This window comes from Lolium perenne, chromosome 2 (assembly GCF_019359855.2).
Source record: "Lolium perenne isolate Kyuss_39 chromosome 2, Kyuss_2.0, whole genome shotgun sequence".
Classification (NCBI taxonomy): domain Eukaryota; kingdom Viridiplantae; phylum Streptophyta; class Magnoliopsida; order Poales; family Poaceae; genus Lolium; species Lolium perenne.
Window position 1 is genome coordinate 238,049,753 of NC_067245.2, and position 21,212 is coordinate 238,070,964.

Consider the following 21,212-nt stretch of genomic DNA (forward strand, 5'->3'; position numbering starts at 1 on the left):
TTGGAGACGTATCACCCGGCCCGAAAATCCCGGGCCGGGCCAGGTCGGGCTTGCACTTTGGGCCGGGTTCGGGCCTGAAATCTGAGCCCGAACGTTGGGCTGGGCCGGGCTCGGGCCTTCATTTTTGTGCATTGCAGCCTGGTCGGGCCGGGCTTCTCGGGTCGGGCCGGGTTTTTTGCTCATTCGGGCCGGGTTCAGGCTCAAATTACAGGCCTGACGGTCGGGCCGGGCCGGGCTCGGGCCTGACTTTTTACCCGTGGGCTTTTTTAAGCCCAGCCCGAAACCCGGCCCGGCCCAAACTTTGCCCAGGTGTAGGCGAGCTGGCTACTCGCTGTGGGTGTTGCCGCATGACAAGTCGTTGTGCGAAGAGGAGAAAGAGATCGAGATCGGAGTCAGGGTTGGAGGATCGGATGATTGGGGATGATAGTTTGATCGGGACAATACCATAGAGGGACACCGTTGGTGCTCCATCACTGCCGGTAATTCGATGTCGCCGTTGCCGCTACCGCTGCCGTCGCCGTCTCATTTATGGTTCGAGGCAACCCATCGGTTGCAGGAATGGAACTTTTTTTCTAGGGGAGGCAGAGGAATAGGGAAGGTGAAAAGAAGAGAGTGAACATGCCTCACGTATAGGGATGTCAGTCCGTTTGAAGATTTCGCACGATTCAGCCCAATCAATCAGAAAACGTGCAACTCGATCGCGGGAGTAGCAGCCCTTCAACGTTGGGCCGGCCCAATCTGTGCGAATTAACGAATCGAACTGGTGCAGTGAGATCGGGTAGAGTACAGCGACCGTAGATATATCAGATCGGACGGTCTGGAGAGTCAAATCGCTATGGAAGGGCCTAGCTAGGAAAATTTTACTGTTTACTAATATATAGAACGGTGTATCTGAAGTTCCCTGTGCTTTTGAGCTATTTGGGTTGTCAAGCCTATTGTGACTAATCTCTTAGGACACAACTTGGTTGGGGACCAATAAGCCAAAACTTGATCAATATGTGCTTTTTGGAGGGCATTGGAGGCTACATTATGAAGAATTAAGGGATCTTCATTAATTATATTGTCTCAAGCCAAGTCATTTTGATTATCTCACTTCTATCATACTACCCCCGTTTCAAGGAATAAGGTGCACACGTATTCCAATACGAACTTTGACCATAAAATTTGAGCAACAAAAACTTGATTATATTATATATAATTAGTATCGTTGGATTCATATTGAAAAGAACTTTTTAATGATACTAATTTCATACAAACAATATTTATTAGTGTCCATTATGTGCACTGTCGAGGTGGCGTTCCGGCACATCCCTGCTAGATAAAATACTGAAAGAGCAATGATGTATAACATAGATGCATATTTCAGGTGACCAACAATTTAATTCTATCTGAATTGGATTGTCGCGAAACTAATACATCATGGCACACATAGCGTCATCTGAATTCAGAGATTCTTTATGCCACATAGTGAGTAAATTAAAATTCAGACATCACACTAGGACATATTTATCTTACAGAAACTCAAAGTCGGCATCGGAAAGAGAGTACATACAAAAGCACAGAGAAATATACATCATCCCTAAAAGTAGAAGTAAAATGAGGTTCTAGTTCATGTTCATTTTTGACTTGTAAATCCAGTGCCCGCCACAACTCTGCAACATAATCATGTTTGAAACAAAATCCGTAAACTATATTTGTTCACAAAAAAAAGAGAAAGTAGCCTTACAAGTGTTGTTATGTACAACATATTTATTTCCTACTCTCCAAAAACACCATATGGTTGTTTCTAGGATCAATTGAAATGCACTTTGAATAAATCATGATTTATCGATATACTTACTTAGAAGGGGAAAACGTCTTTTGCTTCCACTAACATATATATAGAACGGTGTGTCTGAAGTTCCCTGTGCTTTTGAGCTATTTGGGTTGTCAAGCCTATTGTGACTAATCTCTTAGGACACAACTTGGTTGGGGACCAATAAGCCAAAACTTGATCAATATGTACTTTTTGGAGGGCATTGGAGGCTACATTATGAAGAATTAAGGGATCTTCATTAATTATATTGTCTCAAACCAAGTCATTTTGATTATCTCACTTCTATCATACTACCCCCGTTTCAAGGAATAAGGTGCACACGTATTTCAATACGAACTTTGACCATAAAATTTGAGCAACAAAATCTTGATTATATTATATGTAATTAGTATTGTTGGATTCGTATTGAAAAGAACTTTTTAATGATACTAATTTCATACAAACAATATTTATCTATTTGAAGTAATTTTTGGTCAAACAAAAAACACGTAAAACGAGGGTGCCTTATTCCTTGAAATGGAGGTAGTATATCCAATGTTCCTCCTTGCGGTAACATGTGCTAAACTTATTTACATTAAAAGTTACTCGCCCATTTGCATGTGTTAGTTTTGTTCTAGCATGTGTTTATATATGTTGTGCTTCCTACTTGTTTTATCTTGAGAAATTAAATCTATATATGTTGGTTTGCACACAATGTATTTGTGTTCCTTTTTGAGCCTATTGTATCTTATATGGCTCTTACGAGAGATTAATGGACTATCCCATTATGGGGGAGTGATATGTCTTTGGGTATGTCACAATCAAATATCGTGTCATGCATATTTTTTAGCATGCAACCTTGTAGTTGCATCTTAGCATGAAAAAGAATATAAAATGTAATCAGGTTTTGTTTAGTAAATGATTCGGTTAAATCATTACTCTCTCCATTTGAAGATAATTGTTACCTTACGAATCAATAACTTTATTCAGATACACATTTAGATACATCCGAATTTTGCCAAAGTACCGAGCCCAAGGCACCGCATTCACCCGGCACGGCCCAAGCAATGGGCACTGGTCAGTGGTCAGAGCATGTCTAGTAGAGCCCCTAAACCCCTAAATCTGTAAAAATAACCGTTTTTTTTTTACAGTTTTTGACGAAAAAATCGCAAAGACTAGAGCCCCTAAAACTGTAAAACTGTAAAAAAATTCCCAGGTCGGACCTGGGAATCCCTTCTTGGCCTGTAGAAACGAGGGTTGGGCAATCCAACCCGTCCCCGACCTGTAGTCGTCTCGGACACGCGCGGGAGGGAACATTCAGCTCGTTCCCCTCTTCCTCCCTCTTCCTCCCCCGATCCCGCCGCCGCCGCCGCCCTCCAGCCCCGCCGCGCCCCGCCTCCTCCGCCCGCCGCGTCCCGGCCTCCTCCGCTCGGCCCTCCTCCGCTGCCCGCCGCGCCCCGCCCTTCCTCCCGCTCGGCCCTCCTGCCGCCCCGCCCTCCTCCCGCCTCGCCCTCCTCCCGCCCCGCCCTCCTCCCACTCATGGTCGTCTCCGTGATGATCTAGTCGAGCACCAGTGGCAGTTGGATGGGCAGCGCCGTGGCGCATGATTTACCTTTGTTCTATTTGATTCGAACAATTATTGTTGTATGGTGAATGATTATTGTTTTATGTGAAATGTGATGATATTTGTGATATGTGAAATGATGATATGTGATGAAAACTGTGATATGGCATATGACAGTTTTAGAGGTTGGGGTTGAGCCAAAGACTAGAACCCTCAAACTGCATTCTTTAGGGGTTTAGGGGTTCTACTCTTTACCCCTGTTTTTCAACCTGTAAAAGTGCACAAAAATGACTATTTCTAACCTGTAAAACTGGCTATCGAGGTTTGAGGGTTTAGGGACTCTAGTAGACATGCTCTCAGCAGTCCGCTGTCCGTTCCTCCCAAATCTCGCCAGTCTTTCCTCTTCCCCCACTCCGTGTCTGTCTGTCCTCTTGCTCCACTTCTCTCCCCATCCACCGGCTTCCTGGCCCCTGCAGTCCAACCCAACCCAAAACCGCCCCACCAAAACAAACACAAGCACACGCGACACACACAGCACAGCACTAGTGGTACTGCCCATCCACTCCATTCCATCCCCGCACGCAGTCTCCCCACCTGGTCAAACCACTCTCCGTCTCTCCCCCACCCCCACCACCACGGCCTCCACCAATCCACCATGCCTCCCTCGCCCCTGCTCCTCCTCCTCCTGCTCGCCCTAGCCCTCACCCTCCCGCCCGCCGCCCCGCAGCCGCCGCCGGGCTCGCCGGCGGCCCCCCAGGAGGACGACGCGCGGTGCCTCCGCGGCGTCAAAACCAACCTCAAGGACCCCGACGGCCGCCTCTCCTCCTGGACCACCAACTCCACCGCGGGCGCCGTCTGCAGCTTCTCCGGCGTCACCTGCTGGAACCCGCAGGAGTCGCGGGTCCTCTCCCTCTCCCTCTCCGGCTTCGCCCTCCAGGGCCCCATCCCCTCCTCGCTCCAGTACTGCGGGAGCGCCAACACCTTCGACTTCTCCAACAACGCCCTCACCGGCCCCATCCCGCCCGCCCTCTGCGACTGGATCCCCTTCGTCGTCAACCTCGACCTCTCCGGCAACCGCCTCTCCGGCCCGCTCCCCGCCGAGCTCGCCAACTGCCGCTTCCTCAACTCCCTCAAACTCAACGACAACGCCTTCACCGGCCAGATCCCCGCCTCCCTCGCCCGCCTCGACCGCCTCAAGTCGCTCGACCTCTCCAACAACCAACTCTCCGGCCAGATCCCGGCCCAGCTCGGCGCCGCCTTCTCCAAGGACTCCTTCTCTGCCAACCCCGGCCTCTGCGGCCACCCCGTCTCCTCCCGCTGCGGCGGCGGGCTGGGCGGCGCCGGCCTCGGCATCGTCATCGCCGCCGGGGTCCTCGGCGCCGCCGCCTCGCTCCTCCTCGCCTTCTTCCTCTGGCGATGCACCGGGAAAACCAAAGCCGGCCGCCGCCGCCGCCGCGGAGTCACCGAGTCATCCCCCACAACCGCCGAGGAAGGGAGCTGGTGGGCGGAGCGGCTGCAGGCCGCGCACAACCGCCTAGCACCAGTATCCCTCTTCCAGCAGCCGATCGTCAAGGTCAAGCTCGCCGACCTGCTAGCCGCCACGCAGTGTTTCAGCACTTCCCACATAGTAGTCGCCGGGAGCTCGCGCGCGGGGACCGCCTACCGCGCCGTGCTGCGCGACGGCTCCGCCCTCACCGTCAAGCGCCTGCACTCCTGCCCGCTCTCCGAGAAGGCCTTCCGGTCCGAGATGGGCCGCATCGGGCAGCTGCGGCACCCCAACATCGTGCCGCTGCTCGGCTTCTGCGTCGTCGAGGAGGAGCGGCTGCTCGTGTACAAGCACATGGAGAGCGGGGCTCTCTCCAAGGTCATGAAAGAGCCAGGGGAGACGTTGCTCGACTGGGCGACGCGGCTCAGGATCGCCGCCGGGGCCGCGCGGGGCCTCGCGTGGCTGCACCATGGGTTCCAGGTTCCGCAGGTTCACCAGAACTTGAGCTCCAGTGCGGTGCTGCTCGACGAGGACTACGAGGCTCGGATCACGGATGTCGGGCTCACGAGGCTGGTCCGGATGGCACCCGGTGAAGGTGGAGATACAAGCCCTTTCCTCAACGGCGACTTCGGGGAGTTCGGGTATGTTGCCCCGGAGTATGCTAGCAATCCAGTTGGCACCATGAAGGGCGATACATATGCGTTCGGGGTCATCCTGTTCGAGCTCGTCACCGGGCAGGAGGCTGCCACCGTGTCAAGCGATGTAGTCGGCGAAGGGTTCAAGGGGACATTGGTGGATTGGGTATATCAGCTCAAGAGCTCCGGCCGAATCGCCGATGCTGTGGATAAGTCGTTGAGCGGGAAGGGCCATGATGCGGAGATCAGCGAGTTCTTGAAGGTGGCGTTTCAGTGTATTGTGGCTCGCCCAAAGGAGAGGATCTCAATGTACCGGGTTTACCACTCTCTCAAGACTATCGGAAGGGGCCGTGATGTCTCGGAGCAGTTTGATGAGTTCCCCCTGGCCTATAACAAGGATGACTCGGACACCATGTAAATTACGGTGACCGACCCTCGGATTGCAAACCGCTTGCCCAAGCTACATATGCTACTTGCATAGTCCTGCCACTTGAATTGATTGGGGGCATGCCAAGCCAAGCAAAAGCACACCATAACTATTGCTGGATGCTCTGCTGGATCATGGCTCCATCTCCTGTTGAGATAATCATGTAAGCTGTATGATTAGTCTGTATTGTCCTTAAAAATTATTGCTAGTGCTTGTAGTATCTCTGTGGAACTGTAATTCTTGTTGTGTCTAAATTCTGATATCACATTCCTTCTTGGAACAAATACTAGCATGTTCTCCAGTCAGATTGCTATTCAAAATTTTGATCTCTTACCAATTTGTCTTAGTTTTACAGGAACATTTCACTCTGTTAGTAATCGCCTACTACTTTATAGTCATTTTATAGCACCCTGTTTGTTCCTGCATGGTCATTTTTTAGCACTCTGTTATTATCTCCTAACCTAGATGGTCATTTTTTTAGCATGGCATCTAATTTATCAGTTTCCCTTTCTGAGTTTGCTCAATGATATTCGAAATCCCGCTCTTTGCGTGTGTTCTAAATCCACTTTGCTGCTGTTGGTAATACATCAATTTTGGTGCTAAAATCCGAAGCATACATTTCCAATCTATGTCATTTTGTAGCACTGCTATTATCTCCTAGCCCTACATGACCATTTTGTCATTGTGAGTTTTCTCAACAATATTCTAAAGCCTGCTATCATACACTTGCGTGCACTCTTAGCCCGCTTTGCTATTGTTGGTAATACAGCAATTTTGGGTGCTAAAATCCTAAGCATACATTTCCAAGCCATGTGGTCTGTGCTATACTTTTCAACCTTGGACCATCTACTTGTGCTCTCTGATCTGCATTCTAAAGACTATTTGGAAGCATTATTACGACATCGTCAACCTCGCTTTTAATTTCTAGCCTTTTATTTTTCTCCCTACTCACCGGTATCTCCAGTCTTATCTAGTTGTCCCACTTATTTGTACTGTATGCTTTCTTTGGTTTGAAAGTCAGCTCTTTGTGTCAAATAACAATAATTAATACCGGTTCACATGCCAGTTTACATAATTGTCACCATCATAGGCTCACATCGCAGTCCCAGATTTGACCTTTCCTAGGGATAGCGAGTGCTGCCCGGTCTCTTGACTAGCAGAAATTGTACTACCACTTGTATAATAGTATTTTTTTACATGCACTAGTATAATAGTAGGATGGCTAGAAAATTGAAACTGACAAAACAAATCACTTCTGAAAGAGTATTTCAGCGAGCTAGACTTAAGAATTAGAGCAATTCCAATAGTGTAGCCAACTGCTGGCTATAACAAGATGACATGTCATTTGTAGTCATCATATAGTTAACATGTACAATAGTTGGCTATAAGAATGAAGTACTTTACTAACATATGATCCACATTTCACTCTCACAAAATGCCTAGGAGCACGTGCAAGAGCTGGCTATTGCATAGTAGCCCACCTCCCTTCTCTCTCCTCTTATCTCTCTTCCAACTCATCTAAAATATATTATTTAATGTCTTATAGTCAGCTGACTAGACTCTATTGTACTTGCTCTTAGAGTGAGCAGGTAGAGATGAGGAAACATATGTACCCGTTCGCCACTGTGTTTGAATCATGTACTCCTACTTAGCTGGCGCCTGCAGTTATTGTACTATACTATTGTTGTTGTCGCCCTGTCCAGATTCGCATGTTGCGCATAGAGAAGACAAAAGACGCAGTTAGACGGGATATTCACTTTGGCTCATAGGAGCATTTGCTTTCATTGTGTGAATCAACATTTTGAAGTGTCAAAAAATTCTAAACTAAAATTTTTCATGTACATCTACACATTTTATTTCCATACACAAGTTTTCAAAAAAAACTATAAAAATTTGTGGCTCCAGTAAAAAAGACAAATTTTGATGCTATAACACGACCACGTACAGGATATTTTTAATCTTTTTTGTACACGCCACATAAAATATTGTTTCTCCATGAAAACTTGTGCACTAACATAGAATGTCACGTTGTACAACAAAAAAAATTATGTCAGAATTTTTGACATTTTTAAAATTGTTTTTTAATTATTTTGTATAATAGGAGCATTTGCTCCTATGAGCCAAAACGCCACCTCCTTAAACTAAACGCCACCTCCTATGAGCCAGTTAAACTAAACTGTTTTGGCCGACGCGGGAATTGAACTGTATCTCCACTCACGAGATGTGTGATAAAAATATCTGGGCTTGCTGCCTGGTAGGTTATCAGTTATCACCCTCCAGCCATTCCGAGTTGCTCATCGTCAGGCATTGAACCAAGGTACCCACTCTGAACTGAAGCCTGACGTTCCTCTTCTCATATGGGGCTGGGTGTACTGTGACCTGGAAGGCTGGAGTGCTCGGCAGCTGGCCATCCGCTGATCGCCTGCAATGATGGCCGTACGTTGTCTGTAGGATAAGCCGGCACTGGGCCTCCCTCCCTGCACGCTACACACATGATCGGGGTGTGGGTTTGTAGGGCAAATTCAGACACCGAAGGGCATTGAAGAACCGTGGTCTGATCAGTCATGTGTTTGACTGGCTCGGCGCCATGAATGCTGGAGCACATCACCTGGTTGATGAAGGAGCCACGCAAAATATCCAGCTTTTTCTTTGTTGAATTTCCAGCTTTTTTTGTTGTTGAATTTCCAGCTTTGATACTTCAACAATCACAAAATGCAGGCACATATTTAGCAGTTTTCACACCTGCTTTTAAAAAGTGAGAATGAAATACCCTGTGGAGCCTGGAGCTACGGATACGCCCCTGCTGTATCCGGACCCGCTGTATCCACCTCCGTGGCCATGGATGATGATCCTGCAGCCACCAGGACAGCCGGAGATCTGTGAAATATTCCTTCGCCAGGTCACGCTAATCCAGAGGAGGGTCGATGGTGTTTAGAACTAAGATTGAGAGAATCAAGTGATGTTTCATTGATGATTGTTGGGGGTATATATACCCACCGAACAGACGCCAATAAGGCGGTTACAAAGGCACCTTTTCGGTATTACAGCATTTGGACAAAACTAACTGACTACTTAGCTTAGGAACTAAGCTAATCTTAATAACTGCCTAATTAGCTTAGTACCAAAGCTATCCTACTTCTAACACTCCCCCTTGGACAACGCTGTTTCTTAAAAATCTCTTGTGTAATCTTCAAGATCTTCTCGCATAGTCTTGAAAGTCTTCTTGCTTATATATGAGGATGTCCTTGTAAATAACGGTGCTCTTTGTAAATATTCTATCATCTTGAAAGTCATCATCTTTAAAATCTCTCCCCCCAAAAACCCTGTGGGAAAAATATGAGGAGAGTTGTATATGATATGTTGTTAAAACTCCTTTAAACCATGTTGGAAAAATAAGGAGAAAATAATACAACATTTAAAGATTATTGTCTCTTGAGAACTCATATGAGCAAAACCTTGATAAGGAAAAATCTCATTAGTGAGTTTAGAGATCAATAAATATGCCTTATATACTTCCTTTAAAAACCCCAGTGGGGAAAATAGGAGGTACGACATATAAATATTGCAAAGAGTGCAATATGATGTGCCACCGAAAACTCCTTTAAAACCCAATGGGGAAAAAACAAGGAGAAAGCAATGTGGCATATCTAGACACTTGTATTTATATCGTCTCATTAAAAACCTTTTATGAGAAACCATTAGGAAAAACTCATTAAGTAAAAAAGAGTACAATATATGATCTAATGATCATCAACGGGTTATAATTTGGGAGTTTTACTCCCCCTGGACTTTGCAAGACTAAGAGTTGTCTCACGCCAATCCATGAACTTAAATTCAGGAATATGGGAATATGTAAAGCACTGTGAATAAATCTGTTAGATTTCACATGATATGTTTGCAAAGTGTTTATCTCCCTAGTTTGGAAAATATTAATTTAACCCTTATGCATTTGAGCAATACAAGTGGTACGATCTGATAAATAATGGTGGGTGATTCTATTGAATCTCAACCACATGATCTTGAATGTGGTCAGTCGAGTCTATTTTGTTCTCTTAGTTAGAAGGCTCTTTCATTGAATTCAGTCTATGATATGGCATTTTCGGGATCGGTAATTATAGCCAATGTAGATTACACGATGGTCAAATCTTGATATTCCTAAGGGAATTAATCAAGATCGTTTGAGCCTTAAATATATCGGAGGATATTACTTCCACTAATCTTTTAGTTGGGGCTTGCACTTTAAAGAAGTTGACAACAAAATATTCACATTCATGATGTAGTTTGTATTGAGATATAGAACAAGAGGTCCAGTATCACTTCATCACTACTACAATGTATGAATGAATTTGTATCCCTCTTAGGGATAGTGTGACCATATGTATCTTTGATTTGATTTATCCATATTTAATTATTCCAAAACTTTATGGACATGTAAAGACTGGTAGATATGTATTCCGAAGGAATATACTCAAGTTATAAACTTGGTTAATACTTGGTTCTATCCAAATTTCCGTCTTGATATGATTGCAAGGACCTTTCGTGTATATTATAAACTTTGATGATAAAAGCATTGATATATACAAATGTCATGTAGAATCCAATTAGGGATTTTGTTTATGACAACATATAAGCAATCATCACTATACGAGTAATCCTTTATAAGAAGGACCTCTTATAGTCAATTGTACCACACAATTTGTGTTTGACTATTTTAAGTCATAGAGTGACTTTTGTATTATTACACATATGTTGCGATTTAATTTTGGATTTGGATTTATAAGTCTTAAGGACTTTTAATATAGATATCCAAATTGAGTGACCCATATGATTATGTAATCACTACATCCATCAGCTACATGGATAGTTTATTTATAATTGCCAATAATATTAGTATCGAAACATAATTCCACTTATACCAATAGGGTATGTTACATCATATATAATTGATGTCGGGTCTCTGCGTGAACCCTTGCGCTACAAGCCTCACTTTATCACCACCTCATTGTTTTTTTGTTGTTGTTAACAAAAAGTCATTTGTCTTCCAGAGGGAAGGTGCTTATGAGGAATAGGTATTATAATGGTAAATACCTCCCTTGTTGAGTGAGTACTATTCTTATTCAATTGCATCCTTCTAGTTGAACCAATATATGAGTGCATTAGGTACTCTGCCATGGACTTTGGTTCAGGGCCCTAAAGGTTTTAGCAATTTTTAAGAATAAATATATTTGTCGACAAAATGTAGTCTTTGTTGTATGATTCTGTTGAATCAATAATATTTGTGGAAATGTGATTAAATATTTGAACTCCTCATGATTTCCCATAACAATGGAGTCAAGGTGTTTCGATGTCCCAACACTTAAAATTATGTGCACATTTGTGCTGGGTTTGGATGATGAGCATCCACTATGTGTTATTCAACTTGAGGTTGAACTACATTTACTTGTTGAGAATATAATTTCCTCTGTTCCGCGGAAGCATGTGAGAATTTATATCTCATGTGGCCAATTTTCTCCCCCTTTTCCTCTCATTTTGGAGGAAAGTGGTTACATTAGGTACCTTCACTCTTTTGGCACATTGGTTGCATGCATAATATGATTTTGTGACATATTTGTCACGAGTAAATGTATGTGGCAGATTTGCAATGTGTTGCAAATTTATGACTAAACTTGTCGTTTAGATTCTCAAGTACGTGAATATAAGGACTGAAAGTCTATGACATTTATTATTTATTTATCGGCATTCTTTGTGGTACTAATCTCACCCTAATGCCAAAAAATGTCGTTATTGCAAATGCAATCAGCGTACGGGCTATCAATAACTCCCTTGATAGGGTTTAAGGTATTTGACGGATATTGAAAAATTATACCTTAGTTATTTATCACATAGATCCCAAATTGATGTGAGGGCCCATGATGTACGTTGGGGTGGTGATATCGGTATATAACCGAATTATCGCAGATGGGAAATACTTGTTTTATTTCCACGTACTTACTGCAAGGGAAAGCAGTATGATAAGCAACTGTTGTGATTTAGATTAGATCTACGGCGTGTAAAACCGCATGTCTCTAACAATATGTTGGTATATCAAAATTTTGTTGCACTGGTCATCTAATTAGTTCGATTCTTTTGATAAAGAATTTAGTTGCACTATTCTGGGTATGTACACGCAGGTACTTAATAAAATCACAAATGCCCGTGATAAAAATATTAGTATTGGTTTAACCAATATATATAATATTTTGCTCTTAATTTGATAATTTGAGCAATTAATTTAGTAAAATCATGGATCTGTGGAGATTAAAAACCCATGTAAGACCATCCACTAGATGTGTCTATCAATACCATGAAATACTTATATGACCCAGATAGTTGTTGAATAGTCAACAAGTATCTTTTTGAATAAATTCAAGTAATTTGAGTGGAGTGTGAGAGACTTAGAAAAAAAAATTCTCATGGCACATTAGGTGCTCAGAAAATCTAATGATTTGAGAATTTTGCAACTTGTAAATTGTGACCAGCAAAATTTCACTAATTTTTCGCATTATCCCTATAATGGGTGATCAAGGAGATTATGAAAAATCTTAGATTCATCAAAATCTGAAAAAATTAGTTTCAACGCAACAAAGTTTAGTATGAATTTACTTCATACATTGAAATGTCATGTATGAGAAACATGATATTAATGGATAACATACCACATTTAATAGTATGCGTATATGTTAAATGACATATTTGGATAGTCATGAGACAAAATGAAGTCCCAAAAATCTATTGGGAATTTTATTCCACAAGAAACATGTTATTGTGAAGGAGTGTATCTCCTGCCGGATTACACTTTTGTTTTCTTCATGATGAAGAATATAAGTACAATCCATAACCATATTATATTCTGGTGTTTATTGAAGTGAGCTTCAAAATTATCGAAGTGACCTTCAAAATTATCCAGTTGAACTTATATTATATGATGAATTTAGGGGAATAACCCAACCAAAAGTCTTGGGAATTGGGATTTCATATGTATAATGATTCATACAATAACATCTTTGATGAACTTGAGAGTTATGTTATCCCCTTTTAACATGGCCATTATGTTTATGCTTGTCATTTTACCTCCACTTTACATTGATTTTTCATGGTTCTTTTCAAGACCATTGAGATTCTTAGTATTATGAGTAATACTTGAATTTCAGGTCGTGCTATATATCACCCGTAGGGTGTATCTAATGAATCTTCATAAGAAGATAACATATATATATCCTGAAATAAAGACGATGATGTATGTGCATTACCATCAAAGTAGGATGTAAAGTGCATTGAGGTTTTTGAATCAGGCACATATTTGAAATTGCCTAATCACAAAATATAAACTTGGAGTTGATTTTATAGACAACAGAAGTGAATAACTTCAATGGACTAGAAATCCTCAAAAGTGAATGAGAACCTATTAACATTGTTTATACAACAAATATCTCCTTGGTGGAGATTTTAGAGAGGAATAGATATTTATCCATTTTCTCTCATCTGATATGAGTTTAGTGAATTCTTTTGATGGAGATTTTAGCCTTGCATGAGATGATCATGCAAATCATTTACTATGATAATAAATAAGTTTGTGAAAATGCTTCGATTGAGCATATTAATGGCCGAGGTAATTCCTTAATTAATGACCATGGAGTAGACATTCAATATTGAGATATTAAATGATACTTCTATCAATGCTTCTTCTTACCCAAAGTGATGGGAGATGTTAAATTCATTGCCAAAACATAGATATGTATTTTTGACATTGGTTATTTATAGTGAATACAATTATCACCATATAATGGAGAACCTATAGTAGTTTTGTGAGAAACTCAATCAGTGTCATGTATGATGGATTTTGTCTTGATAGACATAATATGCCCGAATAGTATTTCACGATGTAGGATCCGTAATTTTATGTAGCACCATGTAATAGAAACATGAAAGGATCATGCATGAATTCGTTTTACTATGATAGTAAAATATATTTGGTAAACAACAAGTATGATCTAGAGGAACAACTTGAATGTTAAGCTAATGCGTTTTGGCAATCGATGCCATTTTCTTGTGATTCACAAATTAAATTTGAGATAGTCACATAATACTACCATTCGTTTTAAATGAGAGGCTTGCAAGATTTTTTTTTTTTTGATTGTGATACAGTTGTTATACCGAATTACATGTTATGGAAAAGCTAGAGGAAAATATATAACATGACATAAATTCAAGAGGAATTCGTATGAAATGTATGTAGTACACATACATTTGTATTATGTGAAGGCACGTTATGGCCTCAATGGTAATTCTACATGATGTAAAATTGTGCATAATTATTATTTTAGATGCAATTTATAAGAAAAAATAACCTGATAGTTTATCATGAATATTTTCCTGATGGAAAAAGGTCTTAAAGTTCAAATAAGAACCAACAGCGTGAAGTGCCAAGAAATCAATTCTGGACTTCCAAGTTTGTGAGTCTGATGGCTCATTTATAAATGTAGTAGGGAAGGGGCTAAATTGCAATACAGCAAAGAGATAAGAATCCCTATCTTCCTGTCTACGGAGTAGATACGAATCGATGGATTTGTATCACTTCCAATCAACTTCGCTCGCCCAGATTACCGCCGTGCGGTCGATTGAGGAGAAGAAGAGCGACGGGCAGACTCCGTCAGGTCGATTTGTCTCGCCGCCTGGAGGACGACGACGCGTCGCGTTGCCAGAAGCCGTCGTCGGCGTGGCTGGTGGCCGGATCACGTGGGGCGCCGCCGCGACGCCAGGAGCCACGCGTAAAGTCGCACCCGCAGGGGCCGTCGTCGGTCGTCACCTTCGCCGCGCCTAGGCAACCACGCCACCGCGAGGAGCCGGCCGAGGGCCACTGCCGTCTCAGGAGAACTGGCACCGGGGCCGGCGTCGTCTCTGCGCTCGTGGGGGCAGGATCGAGGGCTGCTGCCGCGGGCGCGGGACGCCGCGAGGGCCTACGTCGGTGCGAGCCGAGGCAGGGCCGGTGATGAGGACGCCGGCGGAGACGGTTAAGCTTCGTTGTCGGTATTTCTTTCATTCCTATTCTCAATCTAGCGTGTTGCTCTCGGTAGAGTCAGTGCTGATAACGTGTTTAGAACTAAGATTGAGAGAATCAAGTGATGTTTCATTGATGATTGTTGGGGGTATATATACCCACCGAACAGACGCCAATAAGGCGGTTACAAAGGCACCTCTTCGGTATTACAGCGTTTGGACAAAACTAACTGACTACTTAGCTTAGGAACTAAGCTAATCTTAATAACTGCCTAATTAGCTTAGTACCAAAGCTATCCTACTTCTAACAGATGGATCGCAGATTCGGTTGGACACGAGCCGATGAGGCGATCGCATCGGCCGTGCGACCAGTCGCTCCGGCGTGTCGCCGTCGTTGACTGACTTGGGGCGATTTTCTCGGCAGCTAAACTGCAAACGGGTCCGCGTCCATCGAGCGGATCCGGCCGGGTCACTGCCGTGCACTTTCGGCAACTGTAGAAACGTCAAAAGAATACCGTGGCCGCCTTTTTATTTCACTATCAAAATCGACGACCTTGCAAGGTTCCTAAAAGCATCTCCACCGGCCGCCTTGATAGAGTTTTGGAACCCGGCATCGAAAATGGGCTCGTGCCGGCCTTTTCGCGAAGGGCGCGAATCGGACGCGTCGACGCCTCGCGACACGATGATTTTCGCGGGTGGGAGCGCCTTGTCAGCGAGACGGTTCGCATCAGAAGCAACGTGAAAAGGTTGGTCATCGGCGTTTAATGGTCTTCCGCGCGGAAACCGAGGGCAACAACTGGCCACGCGGCGTCCACTCGCCTACGCCACCGTAAATGTGGGTAGTTGGCACCCCTATCACTATGGACGCCATCCACCGCCGCGGTGCTATCCTCTCATCTCCACCACCGTAGCCGCGATATCCTCTCGTCTCCACCACCATCGCCGCGCTAGTCTCTCCTCTCCACGTCAAAAATGTTGCGTCGTCTTAAAACAACGTACTCCATGCTTGGCCTCAACGGCCGCGCGCAGGCGGCAATCTTGGCGTCGTTGAATGCGCAGCGCTTCCGGAGGTTGAAGGAGGAGCGGGAGTTCGTCAACGACCCTCGAGATCTCGCGCTAGCGAGCGGCCACGAAGGAGGCAGGACGCCTCCTCATGGAGGCGGAGCGACAGAAGCTCATCGAGCTGAACGCTCATCACCATGTCTTGACGTTCACCCGCGAGCAAGCGAGGCGCGCCGAGAACGAGGCTTCTCGACAAAGGCTGGCAGCGCGGGGACAGCGCCGCCGGCAAGCTCCTGCGACGCCGGCCGCTATGCTTCACCGCCAGATGCGCGAAGCAAGAGCCGAGAGGTGGGCATGGACGCAGACGGCAAAGGGGAAGATCGACGACAACGCAAGCCCGTCGCGCGCCCCAACCGACGGTCAGTAGATTAGGGTTAAGTTTAAGTTTTATTTAGGTTTAAATTCAAGTAAATTTCATATGAATTTCAGTTTTAAATGTTATTTTAAGTTTCAAATTCTATCAGGGCTAGCATGGGGGACCAGTATCCCCAAATAGAATATGCTCTGGCGGCGACCCCATATGGCAGTTCTGGTGCCTACTTGGAGCCGCCGGTGGAGATGCTCTAACGATAGCATACCTTAACCCAAACCTTCCAGGTTCACGTACTGCCAATACAAAATTAGCAGATGAAACGCAGTAACAAAAGTCTCTCTAGGAGTCTAGGTTCGACATTTAGCTGCCATTTTCGTCCGAGTAGAGACATAGGAGCAGGTAACGAGCAATAAATATACTCAGCACGCAAAATCCATGTTCAAGAGTCCCAGAAAGGCATACATATATGCTCATACCATTTCGTCAAAATAGAGGGGCGCACAAGTAACTGAATTTCGGAACAGATGGACAATCTCATGTAGTCACGGAGTGATTTTAGCAGCAACAAACACAACACATCTACAGAAACCTATGTCTAGAGCTAGATAGCAGCATCATGTCGAAATTGCCAAGCAATTACAGACACCAAAGGCACTTCAGAAGGCACTTACAGAACTCTAAGAGACCAGGATCTCCCTGCCGCTGACCAGATTTAGCAGTGGATGAAGCCTTTTCAACTGGCAGTACTCGCTCAATATTTCAAGCCTTGAGAATGTATATCGTGGCTCAGATAACATAACGGTAGGTCACATATTCTCCGGCGGTCTCACTTTTCCGGGTGATCTTCACGACCTGCCCACGCTTCATGCCATAGTATCTTGCCACCGGATCCGTTATTTGAATCTTAGGGAGCTGCATCATGAGACAACTCCAAGACATCAGAACATAAGAGTGCCACTACAGTAAAAAACTGGGCGAGTATATGTGTTATGTTCCGATGTTCGTTAGTGATAATGAAGTGTGGGTCCAGCTTTTTTTGAGAGAACTGATGCAGCAAAACATGATGGATGTAAAATGCAGCGAGTTATGCAGCCACTACCAAGTGAGCTTCTGATTTGAAAACAACCAATTGCTCAGGTGAACACCAGCAGTATGCAGCCACTACCAAGTGAGCTTCTGGTTATACACATGGGCCACAATAATAACCACAACATATGGGGAAGACATGCTCATATGTAAACAAACCATATAGTATCATTCTTCAAGTTATAACAGAGTTCCTTGGGTATCCATTCTACTAGCTTATCCTTGTATCAACTGCGTCTCACATTCTCACCTTCCATGCTACTCTTTCAGCAAAGTTGTTCACCCCACGATCGAAAATGACACAATAGTCTTTGTTCCAGCTGCAAATGTAACAGGGTTAAGTGCATGACCTGCACAAGGCAGGCAGGCAGCCAGGATATTTCTCTAGAAATGGATATGGATCTTATTGTTAGGGGTGGTATGATCTTGGATTCCTAGTAGTTACGCGGGTAGGATTAGACTGGCCACGTTTAGTATAAAGCAATGCTAAATATCTCAAGCTAGCAAAATCGTCCGTCTTAAGTCTTAACAAGGTTAGGAGAAAAGTGCTCCCACAATGATACCTCAAGGGATTGAGTGAGAGGGAACAAACAATGCTTTTAATTGGAGGAAAGGTCGATTGTGGCTATGAAATTCCATCTCTACTGCTATGAGGCAATGTCGGGGCTCAAGATTAACTACCAGACAAGCGGAATTTTTATTCTAGGTGTTGACAGAACTGAGCAACAGCGTGTGGCTAATATGTTTAATTGTGAATCGGGCAGCTCTCCTATGAAATCTCTAGGCATACCAGTTTCGAATAGGAAAGTGTTAGCTTCAGACTTTGAGTTTTGGCGTATCAAAAGCCAGAAAATACTTGCCAATTGCCAACAGGTTCCTTCTGGCGGTCGATCAGCGCTGATAGATCCATGATTGGACAACATTCCTAGTTATACCCTTGGCTTTTATTTGCTGTCGGAGGGGACACATCACAAAGCTGGTATGGTTTGTGCTGATTTTTTTTTTCTGGGAAGGAAATGGAAAAGAAATCAAGTATCATATGGTCCGCTGGGCTAACCTTTGTAGGCGGGTTTTTTTTGCTGGGCTGGGGTTTGTGGATACCCGGGTTCATAATTGTTGAAGAGTATAAGTGGATTGCCTAGCCTTTTTCATCAGTTTGGACTTTTGGTTGCGTTGGCTAGTGCATGAAGCTTGACAGTAATATGGCTCTTCTAGCCAAGTGGACTATCGAACTGGAGAGAGGAAACAATGATTTGGCCTGTCAGCTTTTGAGAAATAAGTATCTAGGTGAAGGCAGTTTTTTTCAACCAGACTCAGCAGATGCGTCACAATTCTGGAAGAGATTACATGCCATTGAACATTGTGTCCGAAGAGGGTTCGAATACAAAGTAGGTAATGGGAAAAATATCCTGTTTCTGGTAAGATGTTTGGCATGGTCAGGTGCCTACTTGCTCCCCAACGATTTATGGACACTGATGATAAAAGAAAATGGCAGTGGCCGAAGTGATCAGACCAGGTCATATTCGTTTGATGTTTTATCACTCTTTGGTATCAGAGAAAGAGAGGAATGGACTTCGATGCGTGAGCTTCTGCGGGATTTCCGCTGTTCGGATGGTCGGGGTGTGGGTTTTTGGGCCCTTTCTCAAAATGGTTTGCTGTCCTCCAAATCGTTGTATGACGAGAAGGTCAATCCGGGGGGTTAGAGATGCCAGAATAGTGGATCTTTGGAAGCGTAATATTCCACTGAAGATTAAAAATTTTGTGCAAATGTGTTTCTGAGGGAGAATTCAGTGTGTGGATGTGTTTCTGAGGGAGAATTCAGGTTACGGACGATTTAAAAACTAAAGGTGTGGTGAGCTGGAAACAGCCAATATTCTCATTTTCGGTTGCCCGTTGTCACATTTTAATTGGTGGTGCGTGAAGGAAGCTTTGGGGTGGGAACGGCCTCCTTATAGCTTCAATGATTTTGTTAGCTTAGCCTTGAAACGACGGGGATCACGGTCCAATTTTCTTGGCTAGGCCATTTTTTGGGCTTTGGCTTGGTCGATTTGGTCAAAATGATACCATTGTTTCCCAGTGGATATCATTGTTACCGGCAAAGCGTGAGGTAGAAGGGAAGGATCTGGTGGATAGGACGAAGTATATGGCGAAAACCTCACATTTCCTCGCCAAAAACCGCGTAGGCATTGGCTAGGGCTTGGCGTTCCTGCTTTATTCAGCTCCGGCATGAGCTAGATGTTGTTTTGTTGTCTCTAGTTTGCTACTCACACTTGTGTGTTGGGTTACATAACTTTAACAGCGAATAACTTTTTTTCATATTGCCATGCTTGTAACGAACGATTTAGTATCACGCCAGTGACAGATAGAAAAGAAGAGGCAAATTAATCTGACCTGGATTTCTTTAGCCATGTATTTCTCCAGCAGCTCCTTCTTCTCCTCGTCCGACAGGAGCTCGTGCTTGGGAACGAGATGGTGCTCCGTAATGTTCACAAGGAGCTCGCTTTCCTGCAGGGGCAAAGCACCAAATTAAACTTCAGTCACTGGTTCTTCACACGAGCGCGAGGCAGGGTTGCAGGGATGCAGAGGAGAGGCGACCTTGAAGACCTCGAGGCGGTACTTCTTGCTCTGCAGGACCTCGGTCCGGGCCGCGCCGCTCAGGGCCTTCTGCAGGACGAGGATGCCGCTGCTGACGTTCAGCTGCTTCATCTTGTCGACGCAGGTCCTGATCGCGCCCAGGCCGGACTTGGACTCGTCCAGGAAGAAGACGTTGACCTGGAAGAAGGGCGCCGTCGGTTACCCTGAAGACAACCCGCCGTGGAAATCGCGGAGGAGGAGGGGGAAGCTACGAGGGGCGGACCTACCTGGTCGTTGGGGTCTTCATTCTTGGCGCAGTGGATGGTGAGGTCGTCGCGGCTGACGGGGTCGCCGTAGCGCTCGAGGAACGCGGCCACGGTCAGCTCGATGTCGGCGTCCGCCACCAGGTACCCTCGGTCTCGCAGCATCTGCAACACCGTGCGCCGCACATAGAACAGCCGCTTCCAGTCCCCGTCGGACGCCGCCATCGCCCTGCCCTCGCGCGCGGTTCTTCTTGCCTGTCTCTGCGGGCGTAGGGTGGGGGGAAGCGGCGCCGGCGCCGATGGCTGGAGGTGAGCGTGTGGCGGCGGGTTAGGGTTTTTGGGCTTTCTTTTTTTAGATTAGAAGAGGAAGGGGAGGAGGGTTTGCTTTGCTTGGTTGGGCCTACCTAGGCAAAGAAACTTGCACTTCGGGTCAGCTTGGGCTTGCTGACAAATGGCGTGCCACCGGTTCCTTCTACAGAAAAGAAGAAAAAAAAAAGAGCCACAAGCTCCACAGGTTCATGAGTTCTCTGATTGGTCACTCTCTCGAAAAAGAAAAACGAATAATGGGGGTCATTATACAACAGTCTCGTACACTAGACCTGAACAGAACAACCCTTGCGGAGAGTTAGAGATACTGTGTAGAAAGTGACATTTTAGCATTTTTTGAATTAATTGATCGTTTTGCCAAGCTTTATTTAAATCAAGCTTGTCTCTCTGTCCAAATTGGACATAATGAAATACAATAAAAAGAATAATTCGAATATTGAGTAATAACCATTCGATCAAACAATGAATGATTACTACAGTTGTAAGAGACTCAAGTCTTTGGGGACAAAATTAGATCCCACACAACAACACAAGTGATACCGCTCTCCTCTCCCACCGCTCTCCTCCTTGAGAGTCCTCCAAGTGAGACCGGGCCGAACCCGAGCCCTCTCCGGCGGCGCTGCCGGTTGGAGATGGCGGAGGGG

General features: G+C 44.7%; 2 protein-coding genes across 2 annotated transcripts; one reads left to right on the forward strand and one right to left on the reverse strand.

Annotated features, from left to right (window-relative positions):
- Positions 1-3,881: 3,881 nt before the first annotated feature.
- On the forward strand, positions 3,882-6,240 carry LOC127335331 (inactive LRR receptor-like serine/threonine-protein kinase BIR2). Its single transcript, XM_051361953.2, has one exon. The coding sequence runs from the start codon at positions 4,015-4,017 to the stop codon at positions 5,896-5,898; it is 1,884 nt and encodes a 627-aa protein (XP_051217913.1). The 5' UTR covers positions 3,882-4,014; the 3' UTR covers positions 5,899-6,240.
- Positions 6,241-16,754: 10,514 nt separating this feature from the next.
- LOC127335332 (DNA-directed RNA polymerases II and IV subunit 5A) lies at positions 16,755-20,612 on the reverse strand. Its single transcript, XM_051361954.2, has 4 exons — positions 20,266-20,612; positions 20,000-20,176; positions 19,796-19,909; positions 16,755-17,230 (listed from the first exon to the last, which is right to left on the reverse strand). Exons 1-4 carry the CDS (start codon positions 20,464-20,466, stop codon positions 17,105-17,107), a joined length of 618 nt encoding a protein of 205 aa, XP_051217914.1. The 5' UTR covers positions 20,467-20,612; the 3' UTR covers positions 16,755-17,104.
- Positions 20,613-21,212: the final 600 nt, after the last annotated feature.